This window comes from Myotis daubentonii, chromosome 3 (assembly GCF_963259705.1).
Source record: "Myotis daubentonii chromosome 3, mMyoDau2.1, whole genome shotgun sequence".
Classification (NCBI taxonomy): Eukaryota; Metazoa; Chordata; class Mammalia; order Chiroptera; family Vespertilionidae; genus Myotis; species Myotis daubentonii.
The window spans coordinates 81,865,217-81,890,739 of record NC_081842.1 but is presented as its reverse complement, the minus strand read 5'-3'; the positions used below and the strand labels follow the sequence as shown (position 1 = coordinate 81,890,739).

Here is a 25,523-nt window from a genome sequence, read left to right as displayed (position 1 = left end):
GTTATAAAAATAGCTCTTATGTTCAGCCTTTTTCTTATGTTAGATAGATGTGACATGATTTCGGAGAACTGGGTTTACCTTATCCCCACAAAAACATCATTTTTTCCCCCACAAAATTATTTTTCTCATGTTCTTACCTGGAGATTAAATTTTTGCTAGGAATAAGGCTTTACCTTTCAGAGAGGTTACATAATGGATTAATCATCATACAAAGGTATAAGTGAGTATCAAATCCTTGCCAAGCTGAAAGGTTTGATAGGACAAGAATACTTACAGTGAAAGAATGAGAGAATAACATAGAAAGTAGAGGCCAAAGATACATAGATGCACTACTTCTAGTTCATAATTTTGTAGTAATGACTATCAAATTTTAAAAGCATCACTCTTATATTCATTATCTATCACTAGTTATTTTCATTTGCTAAGGTATCTTTTATGAGATTAAAGACCCAGTGAAACATGTCAGAAGGAATTTGGCACTGGAAAATACACGTCACATATACAGGGCGTCCCCCCAAAATGTATACACACATTGAGTGTAATTACAAAGGCAGTGTTTATTAAAATACATTTCATTTTCATTTAACAGCTGTCAGCTGTTTAAGTATGTACATTTTTGGGGACACCCTGTATGTAGCAGCTGTGTGAAAGTGACAGAATAATAAGGTGAATTTGACTAAATTAAACTAGTTAATGTGCTTATTAATCAGATGCTAGTATCTAATGATAATAGTTCCCCTTGATTAAGGGACATATCTAAAGCTAAAAGAAGTTTAGTAAGTTACATAAGTATCTACTTGCTATTTGTTTTAGTAGAGATAATAGAGGTAGGATTTGAACCCGAAGATCAGCTTTTAATTCATGTGCCATTTTGCTCGAATTTTGCTTTAGTGCCTAACTTACACTATGAAATATGAATTTTATATTTGTGAAACTACAATATGAAATAATTTTTACATTGATAAAAGTAATGGAGTCACAGTAAATCTGTGATTTCACTGAACATTGTTTCTTATTTATTTGGAACTCTGTTGACAGTTAATTTAGGTACCCATGTACCAAGACCATGTTTGATTTTGCTTTGTGCTCATAGACTGTACCCCTGATTTGGTCGACAGTTTTATAAATGTGTTGCTCAAAAAAGAAACCTAGCTAATGAATAAATAAATAAGCATGAATTCACTTGGCATTAATGGAAAAACAAATGTAAAAGCACAAGCCTATTTTAGATGGTACATGGAAGATTTAGGTGTGCTCTACAACCCTTGAGAGTTTATCATAAAAGCAACGCTTAACCCCTAGAGTGCTGGGGAGCGCGATTGCACTCCTGTCTTTCGCCAAAAGTGCTGGGAGCGCTATCACGCTCCTCCTGCAGTATCACTATTAGATGCTAGTAGTTCACTCTTTATTAACAGATGGCACCTAAGTGCAGATTACTTATGATGCCGAATGTTTGTAGTTCTAAAATTGACCACTGGCATTTATCTGCCTAATTTTTTACAGGTACTACGATTTTATGAAGTTTACTCAGATTTTGTAGCCCTAAAGCTTCGAAATGGTGTCCAGTTCTAAGTCTGCTTTTATTAGTGACTAGAGGCCCGGTGCACAAAAATTTGTGCACTCGGGGGAAGGGGGGGTCTCTCAGACCGGCCTGTGCCCTCTTGCAGTCTGGGACCCCTCGGGAGATAACGACCTGCTGGCTTAGGCCTGCTCCCGGGTGTCAGAGGGCAGGCCCAATCCCTAGGTGCACCCCCTGGTGGGGCTTAGAGCAGGGCCGACTGGGGAGATGGGGCGCCTTCCCCTGTCATGAACAGAGCAGGGCGGATTGGGAGGTTGCGATGCCACCCTCAGTCACGCTCAGGGTAGGGCACACTCAAGGCAGGGTCGATGGGGAGGTTGCAGAGCCACCCCCTGTTACGCACAGAGCAGGGCCCATCAGGGGGGTTGGGGCTCCATACCCTGTCATGCACAGTGCAGGGTCAATCAGGGGGTTGGGGAGCTCCCCCCTGTCACTCACAGAGTAGGGCCAATAGGAGAGTTGGGGCACCGCCCCCTGTCACACTCAGGGCAGGGCGGATCAGGGGGTTGGGGCGCCGCCCTCTATCACCCACAGAGCAGGGCCGATCAGGGGGTTGGGGTGCCGCCACTGTCACACTCAGGGCAGGGCCAATGGGGAGGTTATGGCTCTACCCTGTCACACACAGAGCAGGGCCCATGGTGGGAGAGGGGTTGGGGCCCCGCCCCCTGTCACGCTGATCCCGGTGCCGGGAGGCATATTACCCTTTTACTATATAGAATAGAGGCCTGGTGCATGGGTGGGGGCTGGCTGATTTGCCCTGAAGGGTGTCCTGGATCAGGGTGGGGGTCCCCACTGGGGTGCCTGGCCAGCCTGGGTGAGGGCCTGAGGGCTGTTTTCAGGCTGGGACTGAAGCTCCCAACCGTTCCTTTTTTCTTTTTTTTCTTTTTATTCTGGGCCATCTTTAGCTCAGAGGCCTCGGCTGCTGAAAACAGGTTTCTGGCCTTTGTTTACCTTCTGTATGTGATACAATGTTGCGGTCCGGCTGGCTGAAGCCCCACTGAGTAAAGCAGGTTTCTGGGTTTTTTTTAGCTTCTATATTTGCAACATAGTTGCTTAGAGTTGCAGCTGAGAGGCCGGCAAGTCAGGCGGGGAACGTTGGAGTTCTCCGTCACTGACGCAAGCAAGCCTCCCTGTTCCCATCAGCTGCCTGGCTGCCGGCCGCCATCTTGGCTGCCAGTTAATTTGCATATCTCAGCCCTACTCTGTGAGTGACAGGGGGATTAGCCGATGGGAAGGGTAGCGGTCGTACGCCATTTACCATGTTTCTCTTTTATTAGTGTAGATGATGATATTGCTAAATATGCCAATTCTTATTAAAAGTTAAATAATCTTCATTCATGTATTCAAAGTCAACATTAACCCTTTGAGTGCCAACCAATATCCTAGGAACTATGCTAAAATTGCCAAGGCATTTTTGCTGATTTTACAGCAGTTTAGGAAAAAAATTATGAAAATTAGCCAGATAAATGCCAGTGGTCAATTTTAGAACTACAAACATTCGGCATCGTAAGTAATCTGCACTTAGGTGCCATCTGTCAATAAAGAGGGAACTACTAGCATCTAATAGTGACACTGCAGAGGAGCACGATAGGGCTCCTGGCACTTTTCGGGAAAGACAGGTGGAGCGCGATTGTGCTCCCCGGCACTCTAGAGGTTAATTTTATTTTAACATTATATGTTTTGTTCAAATTTCTTTTCTACTAGTATTTTATAATACAATCAGCAAACAATATATGTCAAAGATGAAAACAAATGTAGTAAAGATTTTCTTAAGTTTTTGAATATGTAACTTCATTTACTTGCGATTCATTTTTTCCCCCCTAAACTCCTGTAAAATCAGCAAAAATGCCTTGGCAATTTTAGCATAGTTCCCAGGATATTGGTTGGCACTCAAAGGGTTAAGGAGGTCAGATATACAGACGAGGTACCTAGAGAAAATTAGTGTCGTGGCAGAAGGAGCAGAAAGAGCAAGAACCTTGCTGAATCCTTAGTGGGAAGGGAATTTGTAGCATGAAACAAGGAAAGATGAATGCTGGGACTGTCAACAAAGCCAAAAATTACACCCTGTTTTGTGATTGGTTTATTTACTAGTCAGTGACAACTTATTTATCCAAGTCAGTGACATCTCTTGGTGGTTTCTTTTGAACTTTGTCTTATTTCTTCTTTAAAAATTCAGGAAACATTTTTGAAAAATATACTAAGTAAAGTCTTACTTGCTTTTTAAAATGAGCTCATTGAGATTTAAATTATTTACACAGGGTTCTTTTTTATTTAATTTATTAGGGTGATATTAGTTAATAAAAGTATATAAGTTTCAGGGGTGTAATTCTGTAATACATCACCTGTATTGTGTGTTCACCCAAGTCAAGTCTTCCATTACCATTTATTTCCCTTTAACCTCTCCTGCCTTTTCCCCTCCCATTCCCTTTTTCCTCTGGTAATCACCATACTGTTATCTGTCTGTGAGGTATTTATTTGTTTGTTTGTTTAATCCCTTCACCTTTTTTACCCAATCCTCTACCCCCTCCTCTCTTACTGCTGTCAATCTATTCTCTCTATCTATGGGTCTGTTTCTATTTTGTTTGTTAGTTAATTTTGTTGATTAGATTCCACATATACTAGTAAGTGAAATCATATGGTATTTGCCATTCTCTGACTGGCTTATTTCACTTAGCATAATACTCTCCAGGTCCATACATGTTGTTGCAAAAGGTAGGATTTCCTTCCTTTTTTAATTTTTTTTATTTTTTATAGCTGAGTGTTATTCCATTGTGTAAATGTACCAGAGCTCTTTATCCACTCATCTACTGTTGGATACTTGGGATGCTTCCAAATCTGGGCTATAATAAATAACCTGCCTGCCTGCCTGATCACTCCTAACTGCCTCTTCCTGCCTGCCTGATTGCCCCTAACTGCCCTCCCCTGCCAGCCTGATCTTGCTCCCAACTGCTCTCCCCTGTGGCCTGATCTAGCCCCTAACTGCCACTGCCTGCCTGATTGCCTCTAACTGCCCTTCCTGCTGGCCTGATCGCATCTCAACTGCCCTCCCCTGCTGGCCTGATCTCTCCCCCAACTGCCCTCTTCTGCCGGCCTGGTTGCCCCAAACTGCCCTCCCTTGCTGGCCTGATCTCGCCCCCAATGGCCCTCCCCTGCCAGCCTGATCTCACCCCAATTGCTCTCCCCTGCCGGCCTGATCTCGCCCCTAATGCCTCTCCCCTGCTGGCCAATTTGGTTCTGATTGGTTGGTTTCTATCCAATCAGCGTCAAAAGCTCCGCCTCCTAGGCAGCCATTGGCTCCTCACAGTTCACCCAGATTTGGTTCTGATTGGTCAGTTTCTATGCTAGTCAGCATCTCCGGGCCAACTTCTGGGCCTGATCAGAGAGGCGGGGCTGATCAGCAGCCCCCACAGAGGCCTGGAGAGAAACAGAGGTGTGGCTGCTTGTGAAGCCTGGAGAGAAAGAGAGAGGCAATGGCTGATCAACAGCTGCCATGGAGGCTGCAGATCAGACCATGCCTCTCTCTCCAGGCCTCTCTCTGGGCCTGATCCGCAGCCCCCTTGGCAGTCAGTGCTGGGTCGCCATGGCAGCCCAGCACTGACTGCAGGACTGCCAGTGTTTGGTGGAGCTTTTGGTCGGTTGTTATGGACCCTGGGTTTTCATATATTAGGACTAGAGGCCCAGTGCACAAAAATTTGTGCACTCGGGGGAGGGGTGTCCTTCAGCCCAGCCTATGCCCTCTCGCAGTCTGGGACCCCTTGGGGGATGTCCACCCGCTGGCTTAGGCTGCTCCCAGGGGATTGGGCCTAAGCTGGCAGTCAGACATCCGTCTGATAGCCCAGGAGCCCTCAGGGGATGTCTACTTGCCAGCGGGGAGCAGGCCTAAGCTGCAGTTGGACATCCTTAGCGCTGCTGAGGAGGCAGGAGAGGCTCCCGCCACCACCACTGTGCTGGCAACCGTCAGCCTGGTTTGTGGCTGAGCAGAGCTCCCCCTGTGAGAGCACACCACCAGGCGACAGCTCCTGCATTGAGCATCTGCCCCCTGGTGGTCAGTGTGACTCATAGTGACCAGTCATTCCCAGTGGTTCTGCTGTTAGGGTCAATTTGCATATTACCCTTTTATTTTATAGGATAGAGGCCTGGTACATGAGTGGGGGCCAGCTGGTTTGCCCTGAAGGGTGTCCCGGATCAGGGTGGGAGTCCCGCATGGTTCCTGGCCAGCCTGGGTGAGGGGCTGATGGCTGTTTGCAGGCTGGCCACAGCCCCTTCAGGGTGGGGGGTCCCTACTGGGGTGCCTGGCCAGCCTGGGTGAGGGACTGAGGGCCGTTTTCAGGCTGGCCACACCCCCCGGTGACCCAAGCTCCCAGCCTGTTCTTTTCTTTTTTTTTTTCCCAGTAGGTATCTGGGATTTATTTATCTTCTATAATTGAAACTTTGTAGCCTTGAGCGGAGCCAAGGGCCAGGCAGGGCAGGCGGGAAGCTTGGTTTCCTCCATCGCCGGGGCAACCCAAGCCTCCTGCTAGCTCCAGCTCCATTGCCGCCACCATCTTTGTGACGGAGTGATTGAGTGATGGTTAATTTGCATATTTCTTTCTTATTAGATAGGATGCTTGTTCAGGATCCTTGAACTATCATAAAACTAAGTATTTACAGTGAACCATATTCTTGGTTTATTGATAAAAAGGCTTGAGTACTTTTAGTGTAGAGTTTGAATTTTGAAAATAAAATTTGAAAATTTGAATAGTAACAACATTTTAAGTGTAACTCAGTTTTTGTATTTTTCCTGTAGTTCACACCGAAGTATGTTAAGATCCCATTTCAAGGTAAGCTGTCATTGTCTTATAACCACTTTTCACTGTAATTTGTAGTATAAAATAATTGGTCAGCAAAGATTCTGAAATCTTTCTGCAACAAGTTTTCTATTTTTTTTCCAGTATAGAATTTAAATAAAACCAAGGTTAATAATGTTTTTCAACATAACACTTTTTTTTTTAGCGGCTTCAAAAGGAGTTAAAATGTTTTAAAAATACTGAAAATAGTATACTATTGTTTTAATGACTTCAAGTAAAGTAGTATTAAGGGACTCATGATAATTTCTTTTTAAAAAAAATATATTGTATTGCTTTTTTACAGAAAGGAGGGGAGAGGGATAGAGAGTTAGAAACATCGATGAGAGAGAAACATCGATCAGCTGCCTCCTGCACACTCCCTACTGGGGATGTGTCCGCAACCAAGGTACATGTCCTTGACCGGAATCGAACCTGGGACCCTTCAGTCCGCAGGCTGACGCTCTATCCACTGTGCCAAACCTGTTAGGACTCATGATAATTTCTTAGGCTTAACAGAAATGTTTTGATAGCAAGACATGTTTTGGTATATATGAAAAGGGAAAAATAGGAACTGTAAGGACAGAAGGATAGGGAAATTTTTAATGTATACAAACAGGTGAAATGTTTTACATAGAGGTTAAGAGAGTTTTTTTTTAAGAGAGATTTTTTAAAAATGCCATTTTTTACTTGAATAATGCAAAGTAGATTGGGAGATATACCTGCAACTAGTAAAGACTCAGGCCATTTTCTCATTCTCTCTCCAACTGAAAACCTTTCAGAATAAATAATGACAATAAGAAAACAAGTAATAAGCAATATAAAGGATACCTTGTGTGAGAGAAGAATGAAAAGGAAAATATATACACAAATAGCATTTTAGAAATGAACCAGGTAACAGGAAGCTTTTGTTCCAAGATTGAAGATGTGATCAAAATAATGTAATTGAACTCCCCAGATACCCATGTACAGAAATCACAGATTTTTGGTATGATAATGAATCTATTAATTAGGAAGCTACTGTAAATAGTAAGAATATATAAGGCAAAGAAGAAATATATTGATAGACCTATTTAGGAAATTTTGATAAGTTATTATGAAATGATATAATATTAGCTACTTAGCAGAAACAAAGACCTGTGATTTAAAAGGAAATAATTTCAGAAAAGATAAGCTATAAAGACCTATGTAACAGAGTTATGTATCAAATTTTTTTAAACTGAGGTATAATTAACATATAACATTATATTAATTTTAGGTATACAACATAATGACTTGATATTGTATATACTGTTGACCTTTGAACAATATGGATTTACACTGCAGAGGTCCACATATACATGGATTATTTTTTTCAGTTGGCCCTACATGTTTCTGTGTTTTGTATCTGTAGATTCAATCAACTGTAGATTGAAAGCAGTTATTTTTGATCCATGGTTGGGAATCCTGGAATGCAGAGAGCCATTGCTCTATGCCATTTTATATAGAGGACTTGAGCATCTGCAGACACTCGTATTGGTGGGGGAAGGGTACTAGATACTGAGCCCATAACCTTCTTGTTGTTCAAAGGTAAACTGTATTGCAAAGTGATCTCTACAATAAGTCTAGTAAACATGCATTCCTATTTCAACTTACAAAAATTGTTTTTCTTTGTGATTAGGACTTTTAAGATATCCTCTTCTAGCAACTTTCAAATATGCAATACAGTGTTATATAGTCACCATGTTGTACATTAAATCCCCATGATTTATTTATTTTGTAGCTGGAAGTTTGTGCCTTTTGACCCTTTTATCCATTTCACTTATCTCATTTTTCCCACCTCTGGGAATCACCAATCTGAACTCAATTTCTGAGCTTGGTGGTTTTTTGTTTTTGTTTTTTGTTTTGTTTTTTACAATCTACATAATTATCATTATGTGATATTTGTCTTTCTTTGTCTGACATTTCACTTAGCATAATGTCTTCAAGGTCCATGCATGTTGTCACCAATGACAAGATTTAATTCTCTTTTATGGCTAAATGGTATTCCAATATGTGTGTGTGTGTGTGTGTGTGTGTGTGTGTGTGTGTGTGTGTGTACATTTAGGTCCTTTCCATATGGCTATTGTAAATAATGCTGCAGTGAACCTGGGAGTGTACATATCTTTTTGAATTAGTTTTTTTTTTTCCATAAATACCCTGGGTGGAATTGTTAGATCATATGGTAGTTCTATTTTCAAGTTTTTGAGGAACCTTCATACTATTTTTCATAGTGGTTGCACCAATTTTCATTTCCATCAGCAGTGCAAAAGGATTCTCTTTTCTTCATATCTCACCAGCAGTTTTGTCTTATCTTTTTGAAAATGGACATTCTAACAGGTGTTAGGTGATATGTTATTGTGGTTTGATTTTGATTTGCATTTGCACGTAGTGATGTTGAGCACCTTTTCATGTACCTGTTAGCCATCTATATGTCTTCTTTGGAAAAATATTTATTTAATTTTTCTCCTCACTTTTTAATGGAACTGTTTATTTGTTTTTGCTGTTGAGTTTCAAGAGTTCTTTATATATTTTGGATATTAACACCTTATTAGGTACATGATTTGCAAATATTTTCTCTCATTCTGTAGGTTTCCTTTTTATTTTTTGATTTCCTCTGCTGTGCAGAAGCTTTTTAGTTTGATGTAGTTCTACCTGTGTAGCAGAGCTACCTCTCATATTCTTATGCTACAAACTTCAAAAATGACATTTTAGGTTTTCATAGTTAATATTTCTAATTTGTCTCAAATATTGCTTTATTTAATGATTTTCCTATCCCATATGATTTAAAAAAATCTTTGAAAAGGTTTATTTTTATAAATATTGGACAAGTTGGGAAAAGCAATACTGGACCTCTATTTGCTGTATGATTTTTAAAAGATGATTTAAATGAAAGTTATGGAAAAATATTCTGTCAGTGGTAATGGGTTTTTGATTTTATAATGAAAGAAGACAATATTAGTCTTCTTCCCCAAATCCAATCTATGCTAAGTTTCTGTGTACAATTTTTTTTTAAAAAAACAATACATGCATATAAATTTTTTCTTGTAGATGGGAAAGCTAGGGATCTAAATGTTTATTCCTTTTCTATAGCAGCTGAGTGCAAATTTGATTTATCCATATTTATATTAGCTATTAATTATGTTTGGCTGTGATTTTTTTTCTTCACATAGAAGAAACCCAGAAGTAGGCTGAAAGGGCTAGTTTAGTGTATTTTGGTCATCAGGGGCACAGGCTTTTTTATTTTTCGACTCTTTCATTTCTGACATGTGACTTTCATCCTCAATTTTGTCTCATGGTCCATATGGCAGCTTATACTCCTGTCATCATGTCAGTGTTCCAGGTAGAAAGCAGGAGGAAGCGGGAAATGGTTAACAGGGAACATACCACCTATCCCTTGCCCTTAATTTTAAGGAGCCTTTTTAGATGTGCATGCCACCTAACTTCTTCTATTTACATATTGCTAGCTAGAACTTGTTGGGGTCCAGCCCCAACAGATCCAGGGGTTCCCCAAGGTGTGGACGGAGTCGGCGAAGAAGGAAGGACACGGAGGCCGAGTTCAGGTGATCATCATGTCCAGGTTCCTCTTTATTGTCCTCTTACATTTGTATTTATCCTATTTGATCTTTTTTTTCAAAAAATTAAATCTTTATTGTTCAGATTATTACATTTGTTCCTCTTTTTTCCCCCCATAACTCCCCTCCTCCCAGTTCCCACCCCACCCTCTGCCCTCACTCCCCACCCACTGTCCTCATCCATAGGTGCACGATTTTTGTCCAATCTCTTCCCGCCTCCCTTTTCCCCCCAAGAATAGTCAGTCCATTCCCTTTCTATGTCCCTGATTCTATTATAATCACCAGTTCATTCTGTTCATCAGATTATTTATTCACTTGATTCTTAGATTCACTTGTTGATAGATGCGTATTTGTTGTTCATAATTTGTATCTTTACCTTTTTCTTCTTCTTCCTCTTCTTAAAGGATACCTTTCAGCATTTCATATAATACTGGTTTGGTGGTGATGAACTCCTTTAGCTTTTCCTTATCTGTGAAGCTCTTTATCTGACCTTCAATTCTGAATGATAGCTTTGCTGGGTAAAGTAATCTTGGTTGTAGGTTCTTGCTATTCATCACTTTGAATATTTCTTGCCACTCCCTTCTGGCCTGCAAAGTTTCTGTTGAGAAATCAGCTGACAGTCGTATGGGTATTCCCTTGTACGTAACTGAGTTTCTTTCTCTTGCTGCTTTTAAGATTCTCTCTTTGTCTTTTGCTCTTGGCATTTTAATTATGATGTGTCTTGTTGTGGTCCTCTTTGGGTTCCTTTTGTTTGGGGTTCTCTGCGCTTCCTGGAGTTGTAAGTCTATTTCTTTCACCAGGAAGGGGAAGTTTTCTGTCATTATTTCTTCAAATTGGTTTTCAATATCTTGCTCTCTCTCTTCTTCTGGCACCCTTATAATTCGGATGTTGGTACGCTTGAAGCTGTCCCAGAGGCTTCTTATACTATCTTCGTATTTTTGGATTCTTTTTTCATTTTGCTTTCCCGGTTGGGTGTTTTTTGCTTCTTCGTATTTCAAATCTTTGACTTGATTCTTGCGATCCTTTGGTCTGCTGTTGGGAGTCTGTATAGTATTCATTATTTCAGTCTGTGTGTGCTTAATTTCTAGTTGATCCTTTATCACATGGAGGGTCTCACTAGATTTCTTGAGGATCTCACTACATTTATTGGCGGTTTCTAGAAAGTTCTTGAAAAACCTTAAAAGTGTGGTTTTGAACTCTCTATCCAGTAGTTTGCTTTCCTCCATTTCTGTCATTTGTGTCCTGTTTCTTTGTCTCGGCATTTTTTATGCTTTGCTGTGTCGATAGAGTGGCTTTCTGTGCTAAGTGTCCTACAGGGCCCGGTGGCTCAGTCTCCCCAACTACCCGAGGTAGACACTCTCGGTGCACCCTCCTGCGGGCTTTGTGCACAGTCTTGTTGTAGTTAAGCCTTGATTGTTGTAGTTAACACTGGGAGGGAATTACCTCCAGGCCAATTGGCTGTGAGAATCAGCTGTGTCTGCAGTGGGAGAACTTCTGTGCTGAAGACACCCTTATGGGGCAAGACTTGCTTCAGCAGGGCTTTGGTGCTAACTGAGTCTGCCCCCTGAGTGTGTCCCTTATGGATCTGAGGAGTTGTAATCTGGATGGTCCCACTCTGACCACTGGGTACACTGGCTCTTGGATCTAAGGAGGTGCTAATCTAGCCTCTGCCTGAGGCTACCCTGCAGACTGCCAGCTGTAAAGCAATGCAAGTTGCCCTGGGGCCTTGGGCAGCTGCAGTTTGTTAAGTAATTTTCAGATTACAAAGGGCCAGGCCTTTCATATGCAAAAGCCTTTGTGTACGGCTTGGGCAGGGCGGATCCCCAGGGGGTCAACGGGGGAGTGGAGTGAGCAGTATGGCTGCCCTCAGTCCTGTCCTCAGAGGCCTTGGCAATCGCTGTGTGTGCCTCCGAGAGAAAGCTGCCCTCGAGTTCCAACCGATGCCACACAGTCCCGTTTCTCCCGTATGAGTCTGGGTCCCCAGAGACTCGCCCGGAACTGGAGCTCAGAGCCTGAGACTCCTTCCCAATTGAAAAAGACATTCGTGACCTCAGCCGCCAGCACTCTCCGCATGCTCCTCCGCTCCTTTGTATTTTGCTTCTGCACCGCACCTCCTGTAAGTCTCGGTTTGCTTTTCTCTTTCCTCTAGTTGTAGAATTTCCACTCAGCCAGCCTTCCTGTGCTTCTGGATGATGTCCGTTCCAGCTTTTAGTTGTATTTTTGAAGTGGTTGTTCGAGGCAGCAAACTCCGGTGTTTACCTATCCCGCCATCTTGGTTTCTCCTATCCTATTTGATCTTAATCCCATCCATTCTATTCCAAAGGTTAGGGCGTTTCTTATCTCCATTCCAAGGTTATTCTATTGTTCTATTAAGCTACAAGGAAGTAACTGAAGGAGATTATTCTAAGTAAAGATTATGTAGTTTAAGCGTGATTGTTCATAGTTAAAGTGATTAACTACCCCCTGGCATTTAGTTAAGGGGTTTTACTGATAAAAATCCTCCCCTGGGGAAACAACCTTTCTCAGAGAGGTGGTCCTGTTTAAAACACATAGCATTAAGAGTGGGAGCAAACATATTAAGAACAGTATGCCATATATGCCAGGTCCCTTGAAACATCCCTTCAGTGACTGCGTCAAGCAGCAAGGGTGGATCGGCTTCGAGCAAGAACTTAGTCATATGACCACACATCTATTTGCAAAGGAAGCTAGGAAATAGAGTTTTGAAAAGCTCGGTACCTTGCTTACTAAATAAAAATTAGGATAGTATTGCTAAGGTCGCTATTAGTGGGTAGGCATAGTGATAGACAACTCCCACTTTCACTGTCTGCCATAGCTCTATAACAGAATAAACCAAATATCAGGGGAAATTTTGGTAATAAGGTAAATATTTCTTATGATGGTATTGAAATTTCTTTTTTTTATTTATAAAAGATTTTCTAGAGGGAGGAGAATAAGAGAGGGAGAGAGAGAGAAACATCTATGTGAGAGTGATACGTTCATCAGCTGTCTCCTGCACATCACCTACCCAGGACCTAGCCTGTAACCCTGCATATTCCCTGACCAGGAATCAAACCAGCAACCCTCTGACACATGAGAAGATGGCCAACCAACTGAGCTACAGCAGCCAGGATAGTGTTAAATTTATTTTATAAGGGAAAAATTTAAAAGCTGTTTTTCTTTTTTTAAACATTTTTATTGATTTCAGAGAGGAAGGAAGAGGGAGAGAGATAGAAACCTCAATGATGAGAGAGAATCATTGATTAGCTGCCTGACACGCCCCCTATTGGGGATGCAACTCAGGAATGTGCCATGACCAGGAATCCAACCATGACTTCCTGGTTCATAGGTCAACGCTCAACCACTGGGCCACACAGGTGGGTCTGTGGTCAATAAATTTTTAACAAAGGAGCCAGAAATATATAATGGGGAAACCACAGTCTCTTCAATAAATGGTGTTGGGAAAGCTCGACAGCCACATCCAAAAGAATGAAACTGAACCTCTACCTTTACTATATACAATTCAAAAAGGATTAAAGACTGAATGTAAGACCTGAAACTCCTGGAAAAAAATATAGACAGTAAGTTCCTTAACATCCATCTAGGCAATGCTTTGCTTCGATTTGACACTAAAAGCAAAGGTTACAAAAGCAAAAATAGACAAGTGGAGTTACATTAAACTGAAAAGCTTCTCTACAACAAAGGAAATAACAAAATGAAAAGGCAACCTACAGAATGGAAGAAAATATTTCCAAATAACATATCTGATTTTGGTTACTATCCAAAATATATAAAGAATTCATTTAACTCAATAATAAACAAACAAAAAAACCTCTCAACAAACAAAAAACCAAAAAATATTTTGATTGAAAAATGTACAGAGGAGTTGAGTAGACATTTTCCAAAGAAGAGTTACAAATGGCCAATAAGCACATGAAAAGATGCTCAACATCTCTAATCAATAGGGAAATGCAAACCAAAAACAAAATAAGTATCACCTCACACCTGTTAGATTGGCTGTCATAAAAAAGACAAGAAATAACAAGTGTTGTGTATTGTTGGTGGGAATATAAGTTGGCGCAATCACTATGGAAATTGATATGGAAGTTTCTCAAAAAATTAAATGTAGAATTATCATATGATCCAGTAATCCTTATGGGTATACATCCAGAGAAAATGCAAATAGTATTTGAAGAGATATGTGCACCCCATGTTTATTGCAACATTATTAACAGTAGCAAAGTATAGGAAAATCAAAGTGTCTATCAACGGATGGGTAAAGATGTAGTGTGTACACACATACACACACACACACACACACACACGAATATTATTCAGCCATGAGAAACAAGGGCAACATGGATGGACCTTGAAGGTATTATACTAAGTGAAAGAAGCCAAATAGTGCATGATATTGCTTATATGTGAACTCTAATAAAGCTGACTCACAGAGACTAGAATGGTGGTTACCAGGGCAGAGGCTGCTGAGTGGGGGTGCGGGGGGTGCGGGGCCGGGGTGCGGGGGGGGGGTGAGGGAGGGAAATGGGGAGATGTTGGTTAGAGTAAAAACTCAATTCAAAGATAGATAAGTTCTGGAGGTCTAATATACAGATTGGTTATAGCTAATAATACTGAATATATACTTGAAAGTAGCTAAGAGAATAGATCTTACATGCTCTCAGCACAAAAATGAAGTAATTATGTGATATGATGGAGTTAGCTAACATTAGGGTGGTAATTGCAATGCAATAAATAAGTGTATCAAATCAACATGTTTTATACCTAAACTCATAGTGTTATATGTTAATTATATAATAATAAGCTGGAAAAAAGTGGGAGTATTAAAAAATACAGTAAAATTAAGAAGGATAGCTAGAGAGAGAGAGGAGAGGGAGACAGAGAGAGAGAGAGAGAGATAGAGAGAGAGAGAGAAGAGAGACTCCTTCCCAATTGAAAAAGACAATCGTGACCTCAGCCGATTTAAAAGGTATAAGCCGATATGAAAGACTGTACAAAGTAATGAGAAAAAGAACAAAAGAGATAGAAATGAAAATAATGGTTTTTAAATTTTTTTTATTTAAAGAAGAACCAGTAAAGAATGGAAAGAAGAAAGGTAGAGAAGGAAGGAGGGAGGGAGAAATGGAAGAGGGAAAGAGGAAGGGAGAGAGGGAGAGAGAAAGAGTGAAGGAAAAGAGGGAAGAAGGAATGAAGTCGGGAAGGAAAGAGGGAAGAAAAGGCAGGCAGGCATGCAGGACAAAGGCAGGCTAGGGATAGAGAAAGAAAAAGGGAATGAAATGGAGTGAGGAAAGATATTGTAAAAGGCTATAAAAGAAGGAAGGGGAAAGATACAAAGGGAGGAAGTGAGAGGAAAGAGAAGTTTAAATAGAGTGATGAATCAGTAGGAAAGAGTAAAATATAAAAGAAGTGAAAAAATGTGAGCAAGAGAAACAGGGTTTGAAAAGGAGGAACTAGTAAGAAAAGTGCAATTTTGGAAAGCGGGGGAAAGAAATCTAAAAAGTCAGTTAAAATATTACAGTAAAATATAAGATGGATGGATGATCGATAGGAAGGTTAGGTAGGTAGGAATATAAAATATAGATAGAGCCATAGATAGGTAATTGATAGTCTATTGAAAGGAGCCAGTAAATAGAGAGTAAAGGAAAGAGGGGACCTAGGGTAGGATAAGACAGGATAGGAGGAGAGAAAAGGTAGGCTGGTATGCATGCAGACAGGCCCAGAGGGTAAATAGAAAGAAATGCAGAAAAGGAACAAGAAAAAGACTTGGAGAAATGGAATAAGGGAAGGAAAGAATGAAAGAAAGAAGGGGGAAATATGAAATAGATGTTTAAAATGTATTAACTTAGAACAGAAAGTAAAAAAAGAATGGCTGGCATGGGAACATTAAGATAATAACTAGTTAATAAGTATTTGAATGCTTACTGTAAAATGCTTTCAAACTTTCATGTTCATATGAATCACCTGGGATTTTTTGTTAAACTGACACTTCTGATTCAGTAGATCTAGGGTGGGACCTGATTTTCTGTAGTTCTGCGGGCTCCCAGGTGATGTCAATGACAGAGGCTGAGGACTACATTTGAGTAGGAAGGTTCCAGGAGATAATGAGGGGAGGAGTGCTAAGAAATTTATTTCAAGTCAGTACCTATCCTGGGTTTATACTTAGCTGATATTTATATTCCTAGTTTAGCTGCTTGTTTTCTTAAAGTTATACTGGATGACCTCTGGGACTTCTTTATACCAGTTTTATATGTTTCTTTGAATTTAAAAAAGGTCCTCAGAGTGGATTCTTTTAGGATAGCAAGAGGGAGGAAGAGTGATAATTCAGAGTGATTACCTAGAAGTTTTGAGAAGTAAAACCTGCAAGAATTTAAAAAGAAGTATTATATTAGACCACTCAGAAGCTCATATATACTCTTCTTGAGAATCTTTTCATAGTGGCTAATCTGTATAGTAGAATTACACTGCAGATGTTTTGGGAGAAGAAAGAGAGGCATAAATTGGCTTATGATAGCATTTGGAGGCTTGGTTGATAGTATTGATCAAGATAGAAATAATTTTCTAAGTTATATTATGCTTACTTTTATACATTAGTAAAATAGTCTTTTTTTTCTTCCCATTTTGCTAGTGTTAGTGGAATTCTTAGTAAGAAATCTCTCTGGACACGGTTTTTTATGCTATGGAAATTTAATTTCATATTTTACATTCCTGGATATAACAGATCATATAGTGCAAGAGACTAAATTGCTACATTTAATTACCATTTAATTATTTGTTTTTTTCTAATTGTAATGTATTTGTTACTGTAATAATATTGTTTAGGGAATTTCATCTGAGTTCAGTGAAATGCACTGGAAATTACGTTTTTGAAAAATAATTCTTTTTGAAAATATAGTATACTAGAGGCCTGGTGTGCACTGGTGGGGTCCCTCAGCATAGCCTGTGGGTATCGGGCCAAAACCTATGGTCTAATGCCACCTGCCTTTCCTGCCTGCCATTCCTGCTCATCCTGGCCCCGCTGCGCCTGCCACCATCACCGCAGCTCAGTAGACTTGCTGCTGCTCTGCTGCCTTCTTGGGGCTACGGCGGCCAGGCATGAGCCCTGAGTCTGGCATCTGGCTTAGTGGTGCTCCTGTTATGGGAGCGCACTGACCACCAGGGGGCAGCTCCTACATTGAGTGTCTTCCCACTGGTGGTCATTGTGTGTCATAGTGACCGGTTGACCAGTTGTTGGTTGTTCGGTCGCTTAGGCTTTTATATAGATAGACTAGGGGCCCGGTGCACGAAATTCGTGCACTGGGTGTGTGTGTGGGGGGGGTCCCTCAGCCCAGCCTGCCCCCTCTCACATACTGGGAAGCCCTCAGGCGTTGACCCCCATCACCCTCCAATCGCAGGATCGGCCCCTTGCCCAGGCCTGACGCCTCTGGCCTAGGAGTCCGGCCCGGGCAGCGGGGACCCGCAGCTGCAGCGGCCCCGCGATCGTGGGCTTCGCTTTAGGCCCAGGCAAGGGACCCCTAGCTCCTGGGACTGCCAGCTTCGACCGTGCCCAGCTCCCATCGCTGGCTCCACCCCTACTTCCTGCTATCACTGGCCAGGGCGGAAAAGGTGCCTGATTCTCCGATCATGGCTGGGGGGCAGGGCAAAGGCGGCCCCAGGGCCGCCTTTGCCCTGCCCCCCAGCTCTTAGCTCCCCCCTGGGTTTCCGATCACTGTCAGTGGCAGGGGGCTTCTTCCTGCTTTCCCTTTCGCCTCCCTGCATTGTGCCTACATATGCAAATTAACCGCCATCTTGTTGGCAGTTAACTGCCAATCTTAGTTGGCAGTTAACTGCCAATCATAGTTGGCAGTTAATTTGCATATAGCCCTGATTAGCCAATGAAAAGGTATCGTCGTACGCCAATTACCATTTTTCTCTTTATTAGTATAGATTAGATAGTGTATAAGTGCTGTATTCCTAAATAGATTAACTTATTAATTTGTTGTATTTTATTTCTTTTAGTGTCCTTGAATGAGGTCTTATTGCTAGTGGATACCACACATTTAAAGAGGTTTGGTTTATGGAAAAGTAAGGATGATGATCACAGTAAAAGGAGTCTTGCTATCCTTTTCCTCTGGGTCTCATCACATTATCTTCAGGACATTCAGACCCAATTAGAAAACTCTATGTTAAGCCAGCAATGTGAGTATAAAATTATTTCTGAATGTCAGGATAACCTGAGAAGTCCTGTAAATAAATAGTTTTCTTCTAAAGTAATTTAATAAGATGTAATTTCACTGATTTGAAATTAAGTTAATTAAATTAAAAAAATTTATCCCTTAATATTATGTAAGATAAATTATTTTATTTATTCACATAATTTCTCCTGATACTTTTACTCAGTCAAATGACTTTATTTTCTAAAATAAAAGGAATACCTTATATTTTAGTCAGTTACCATCCTTGGCTACCTTTCTTATGAGTTTCTTGCCCTGATTTCGAAATGAACTGTGACTGAGCTAATTAGTGACAAAGTTAAATAACATACAGAAGTCTTTAACTTCAACATTTTATTTACTTTCTAAAGAGAAACTCAGTTTAATTATATATCCTTTCTCTAAGACTGGATTGAGTACTTTTCTGTATGTTCCCATAGTACTTATATATATATATGTGTGTGTGTGTGTGTGTGTGTGTGTGTGTGTGTGTGTGTGTGTGTTTAAATTTAGTTATTTTGCTATCCTAATTCAAAATTAATTGGGAAGATTTATGATTACATAGAGAAGTTGGAGAAATATAATTAGCCATTTATAATCATTATCAGGGAAGAGAATGTCATTTGAGACCACTGTTGAAATGGCTGATTAAAGAAAATGATATTGAAGGAAGTATTTGGAACATTTTTTAAATTAATAAATTTGATATATGGAGGAGGGTAGAGAAAAATAATTAATTGCTTTGTTACTATTCATTCATTTATTTATACATCCAGTAACAAATATTTAGTAGACCTCCTAAACACCAGATCCTGGAAATACAGAGGTCAATATCCTGTGGAGTTTACATTCTAATGCAGTAAGGAGTCTAAAAATTGTCAATTTTGGTTCTAGTTACTAATGGCCAATTTTGGGATTTAATTTGCTTGGATTACTTTGCTAGTGGTTATATAACAACCTTACTGTTAATAATAGTCAAGTTATTTTAATTATAATACACTTGAAAAACAACGCTATTGATAAAAAATTGTTGTCATTTTTTTTAATAGCAAAATCCAGTGAATTCATTTTCCTTGAGCTACACAATCCTATTTCACAAAGAGAAGAATTGAAATTGAAAGATATTATGACAGAAATAAGTACAACCACTGGAGAATTAGAGCTTTCTTATCCATTGTCTTGGGTTCAGGCATTTCCTTTATTTCAGAACCTTTCTTCGAAAGAAAGTTCTTTTATTCATTATTACTGTGCTTCAACTTGTTCCTTCCTTGCTGCTGCTGCTGAAGAAACGAAGATGCAATCAATATCTCAGGTTAGCACATGATTAATATAATTGGTGAGGGGGTGGGAGAAGGTTTGGTGAAAATTCTTTCATTGAAATTAGGCTGATTTCAAAATGCTGTTTTGTCTAAAGGGCACAATAGCCAACCTGAAAGAACTCCCAGTGCCAAAGCTAGAACAGTTTGATCAGCAAACTCAGTAATGATAGTATGTGATTATAACTAAAGAATAACATGAATACCAAAAAAATTATATTGATATAAGTAAATAACTGAATTAATGAATGAATACATAAATAATAAATGATGGATAAGGGACACGTCTTTCTTAGAAAAGTATTCCAATTAATAAATATAAAGAATGAGAGAAATATAAAACCACCATTAGAAAAATCATAGTATGATTGGGTGCTAAATTTAATTGCTGAAAATTTAAGGAGAAACAGGATAAGTGCATAATCTCAAAATCTCTTCCCCAATATATTTATTAATTACAAAAAGTAGTAACAGTGGAGAATCCTGGCAGATATCACCTTAACCCAAGTGATCCAAGTTAATACCACCAATAATAAGACATTCTGACTTAATACCTGTCACATCATACACCGAGAAGGGCACATCACTTCTGTGGTATTCTTCCAATACTGTATAATCTCAATCTAATCATGAGAAAAAACCCAGAGAAACCAGGTTACAAAATAACTGATTGATACTTTTTAAAAATACAAAAGTTATGAAAGATAAGGGAAGATTGAAGCATTGTAAGGTCCTGAAACAGGAAAAAGATATTAGTGGAAAACTAGTTGAAATCAGAATAAAGTCTGTAGTTTACCATATAATATTATACCAGGGTTAATGTCTTAGTTTTGATAATTGTACTACGGTTATATAAGATGTTAATATTACTGGAATCTGGGAGAGGCTTGTTTTTTGTAATTCTTCTGTAAGTCTAAATTACCTTAAAACAATTCATAGTAAGTTTAAATATGCTCTTTTAAAAAAAAATAACTCTAGAGAGAAGCGTGTTTATTAAGTTTGCTGTGGAGCATGCATGTGCATGTATACCTACACACAGGACAGTCTGGGCAGGGGCTAATCTGTTATTTAGAAGGCTTGTAGGAAGCCACATTAGGAAGACAAGGTGTGAGATTTTCTTTCTTTATGTATACACTAGAGGCCCAGTGCATGGAAATTCATGCATTGGAGGGGGGTCCCTCAGCCCGGCCTGCCCCCTCTCACAGTCCGGGAGCCCTCAGGAGCAGGAGGTGACCAGTGATCAGGGGAAGGCGACGCCATCATCACACCTCTGCTGCTGCCACAGCCGGCCGCGCAAGCCTCAGCTGGCCCTGGTTACCTGCGCCTTGAGCTGGCCCTGGGCATCTGGGCAGCCGCCATCCAAGGCTTGCCTGCGCCTCGGCCGGCCCTGCTTGCCTGAGCCTCAGTCAGTGGGGGGTGCAGGAGGATCCGAGGCTCCGGCGGGGCTGTGGGGATTCTGGCGGCAGGCGCAGGGAGCTGCTGGCCTGCCCCTGCTGTGGGCGCCGCCATCTTGTGAGGGCATGACAGTCAATTTGCATATTACCTCTTTATTATATAGGATTGTAACAATTTTGCATGCTAACTATATTGTATATACAAATTTACATTCTACTTTTCCATTTAATAATAGAATATCAATTTATATTATTATAAACTCAGTTCCTCTTTAAAAATGTTTTCTATTATATTATCACCTTTTTTGTTCATTTTGAGCTGCACAGATTCTCTTTTAATTATAAAGCTCATTTATAAGTAACACTTCAACTGAAACTTTGATTATGTACAATATCTTTTGATCAATAGTATTTTGATGCTTATATCTTTGCAGAAATTCTAAAAGTATAGATATAATATCGTGATTTGGATTTTTTTTAGTCACATTTTCTCTTTACAAGTCTAGGTTTTGACTGTTCTTTTCAGAGTTTATATGTATTTATGTATCTATAAGGAGACTTTTCTCCCCATTTGCTGTCAGCCCTCAAATATAGATGCAGCCAAACCTAATTACACCTTCCTGCAGAAGCAAAGTAGCGGTTGCTACTCACTTTCTATTACAACTAACCCAGATGAAGAATGGCGAGAAGTCAGGCACACTGGACCTGTTCAGAAGTATGTACTGTGTCATGTCCTGTTTGTAATAGGTGGGCACACTAGTCGTTTCACTCATGCTGCTGATTTTAGTTTACCTTTTTAAATGTTTTGAGTTTTACTTTCACACTGAATGGCTAATAATGAAAATAATGCTTTTTCTAAATTTATGAGAAAGTTAAAAAAAATTTTATTAAGTAAAACAATTGTGCCATTTCATTTAGTTTAATGTTAATAAGACAGAAATAGTAGCCAAACTATAAAATTTTGTAAGATTAAAGCATTTATTGAAAATATTTAAATAGCAATGTATGATTTTTAAGATTATATATTTTATATTTGGAAATGAAAATGAAATTATTTATTAAAGTGTGCCTCAATTTAAGGTATTTTAGAATTTATCAGAACTTCCCTTTCAGAAATTGCTTTTTTTTGTTTATATTTCATCTTTTATATATCTTCTCATAGTGGGAAGGCAGAATCAGGTGTCTGTGCATTTGAGGGTGGTTTTATTCCTCTGTGTATTCCTTTTCTGTGTTTTAGGGGAAAAAAACACCACATGAAAGCACAGGATAGGAAAATAGCTGATAAATAGAAACTATAATATTAGCATTTAAAATTTTCAGTCTTTTTTGGTTTAGGTGCCATGCTTATCAAGATTAAGTCAATTGCAGATGACTTTTATCTTCTTAAATCTTTCTAGTTCAAGAAGTACATATTATACCTTTATTATTTACTATACTAGTGGTCTGGTGCATGAAATTTGTGCACATTAAAAGGGAATTAATTAGAGGAAATATTTTAATATTGCTATTTGCCCTTTATAATAGAAGTGTCAGAGATGAAAGAAAATTAGTAAAGTGTATATGAAAATAATATATACATTTATTAATAAAGAAACAATAACAGCGTCACGTCCCCAGCCAGTGTCAGGCGGGGGATGCAGCCTCACGTCCTGACCTCACCACGCACGCAGCCCTGTCCACCCACACCTGCCGTAAATGCAGCCTCCTGCTGATCGGCCGTTACGGCATGAGGGTGTCACTACCATTTGCATATTACCCTTTTTTTAGTATAGATTTGTGCACTTATGTATGCCAAGATTATAGTTTTGAATTCACAGCTGCTACTGGTCTTATTTCTGAACTTCAAGAGAGGATATTAGAAGAAACATGCCTAATTAGTTGTCATCTGTTTTCTACTTCTTTTTGATTGTGTCCTAATTATTTCTTTCCCTTATGTTCTCTTAAGTTTTACATTATAAGCTCTTTATTATAGGAAACTTGCCTCCTTAAGCTCCCTATTATTTTCATTACCCAGCTGCTGGCTTAGACTAGCCACCAGTAGAGCATAGTTTTTGACAGCTGGCTCTTCTGATTAGAAAAGAACTAGGAATCTGAATAGGGATTCACTTATTAGAGTTGGAAAGTATACCATAGGAAAATCATCCATGGTTTTATTATATCAGTTTGTTGAAAGTTAAAAATTATACAAAAGATAGACATCCTCAATGGTATTGTGATTGATTGTGAGATATAACCTATAGATTTAACAGCTACTGAGACCAGCCTACATGAGAAGGATTGGAAAGGAAAATATGCTCAATGAGACTGCTATTATTAGCTTGTGAAAATTAAGGGAGGAAAATATAATTGCTTGTATCCTGTCAAATAATTTTTACTCTATATATTTTAGTTATTTGAACACTATTACCCTGTTATTGTACCATATGACAAATCTTTTTGATACTAGAATTTTTAATACCAATATACTTTAACTTTATTTTTACTTTTAAGGTTGATTGTATATCCTCCACCACCTACCAAGGGGGGATTAGGAGTAACTAGCGAAGATCTGGAGTGCTTAGAAGAAGGGGAGTTTCTTAATGATGTAATTATTGATTTCTACCTTAAGTAAGTACAATGCTAAATGATCTTCTCATTTGTTTTACAGGTGTTGATGTGAATCTTAAAGTAAATGTTTTTATATTTGAAGTATTTAACTCTAGATAAAAGTAACCTGCCAAGATACTAGATTTGGAAATTTTTTGATTACAAACGTTTTCTAGAGTTGACTAACTCAGTTGTATTCCCTTATTTCCAATAGATACTATGTACTTCAGAAGAGCTACTGTTTTTTAGTTTATTTTAGTTTTTGTTTGTTTTTGATTTATTCTTCTTTGACTATTATTGTGATGAAGGAACTACTTACATAATTACAAATCACTTTGGGAACTAATTGAAAAGAAGCAACTCTGTGTAGTTATCTATTGTGTCCCTAAGCACAATTAAGAGTTAACAGTCATTTTAAAAATCCATACCACTATTTAAAAAAGAATAACTTTCAAATTTTTGTATAGCCAAGCTGAAGGGATAGGGAAGTTTTTTCAACTATCATGCCTTCATTTTGTACTGTATCCCTTCACTTCTTTTAGATGTCTCTAATTATTTCATTGAACCCCCTCAAACTAAATTTATTGTCATTTTACCTAAGCCCTATTTTACTGATAATCCAGTACTTAGTCTAGTCACTCAGGCCCCAAATCTCACACTAGCATTTACTCTTTATCCTTGACATTGTAGATTTAAGCTCTAGAAGTTTAATATGCGTCCTTTTTTATATCTTCCATGTCTCTATTTAGTTATAGTAACTGTTTGGAATATAGTTATGATAACTGTTTCCTTGTCCTTTTCTACTTATTCTAATATCTGTGTCAGTTTTGGATCAGTTTTTCTTTTCATTGTGAGTGTTTTTATTTTGTATTGTTTTGCTTCTTTGCATGTCTGGTGATTTTTTATTGGGTGCTAGGCACTTTTGTATTCCTATAAATATTAATTGAATTTTATTATGGAACACAGATTTTTTGGAAGCAGTTTGATGCTTTTAAGGGTCATGCTTTTTGTGATTTGTTAGCCAAGACCAATAAATTAATCCTGACCTCTGAGGAAAGACCTTTCAGAGTGTTCTACCCGGGGCCTCATGAATCATGAGGTATGCCAGCCTAGCTGGTAGGAAAAGGCATTATTCCCATGGCCTGTGGAAATGCTGGGTATGGTTCTATCTCATCTTTTCTGGTAGTTTTTTTCCCCAGCCTTGGGTATTTTCCTTACACCCATACAGTGATCAATATGCTGCTGACTACTTGAGAACTTTCTGAAGATGTTTGGAGTTCTCTATGCAGACAGTTCTTTTCTTTCCAATATTCAGATCTGCGAACCCTGGCTGCCTTGGTCTCTTCTGACTCACATCCATCTCTTCAACTCGGGGAGTCTGTCAGGCCTCATGTTACTCCTTGTGCTGCAGCCTGGAAACTGTCAAGGCAGTACCAGGGGCATTAGTGGAGCTTACCTTGTTTCACATTTCTCAAAGATCACTGTTCTTTGTTGCCTGATGTCCAGGGTTTTAAAAACGATTGTTTTACATTTTTAATTTTTTTTTTTTTCCAAGCAGAAGGGTAAATCCGATCCTTATTATTCTATCTAGACTGGGAGTGAAAGTCTTCATTATCATGGACTCTTTATCCCCCCCATTCGCTTTCTACATATTGAGTTGCCAATTTTAACAGATTCTGTCTCTCAAGTTCATTTAATCTCTTTGTTGTCATGATCTTTCTAGTACTCCTTATCTCACCTAAATTGTAATTCTGCCTTTTTAAGTAGTCTCCCTGTATCTTTTGTCTCTGTTTTGTTGTCCATTGAGTATGTTTTTTTAACTTTATTTTTCTTAAACTGCCCTAAGAAAGCAATTCTTGGGAACTTTTAGTAATATTACCTGTCAAAATGAGTTCAAACACAGTCTGACATTTGAGGATCTTGATAATATTACACCAATCTATCTTTTCAGCCTTATACATATATGTACTACATAGTCCAGCAAAATTGAATTATAAACAGTTTGCTAAACAAAGCCCATCCCTATTC

General features: G+C 39.2%; 1 protein-coding gene across 13 annotated transcripts in view; it reads left to right on the top strand.

The window, feature by feature from the left end:
- Positions 1-25,523, top strand: part of SENP7 (SUMO specific peptidase 7) — a 174,117-nt gene that overhangs the window by 136,159 nt on the left and 12,435 nt on the right. For 8 of the 13 annotated variants that reach the window (XM_059688020.1, XM_059688015.1, XM_059688014.1 and 5 more), the window contains 6 exons: positions 6,366-6,399; positions 9,888-9,983; positions 18,006-18,185; positions 19,249-19,511; positions 21,491-21,624; positions 23,400-23,516. In XM_059688020.1, coding sequence (XP_059544003.1) covers positions 6,366-6,399; positions 9,888-9,983; positions 18,006-18,185; positions 19,249-19,511; positions 21,491-21,624; positions 23,400-23,516 — 824 coding nt within the window. The remainder of the gene's footprint in view (positions 1-6,365; positions 6,400-9,887; positions 9,984-18,005; positions 18,186-19,248; positions 19,512-21,490; positions 21,625-23,399; positions 23,517-25,523) is intronic. The other 5 variants (XM_059688021.1, XM_059688017.1, XM_059688016.1 and 2 more) reach the window with 1 other exon arrangement.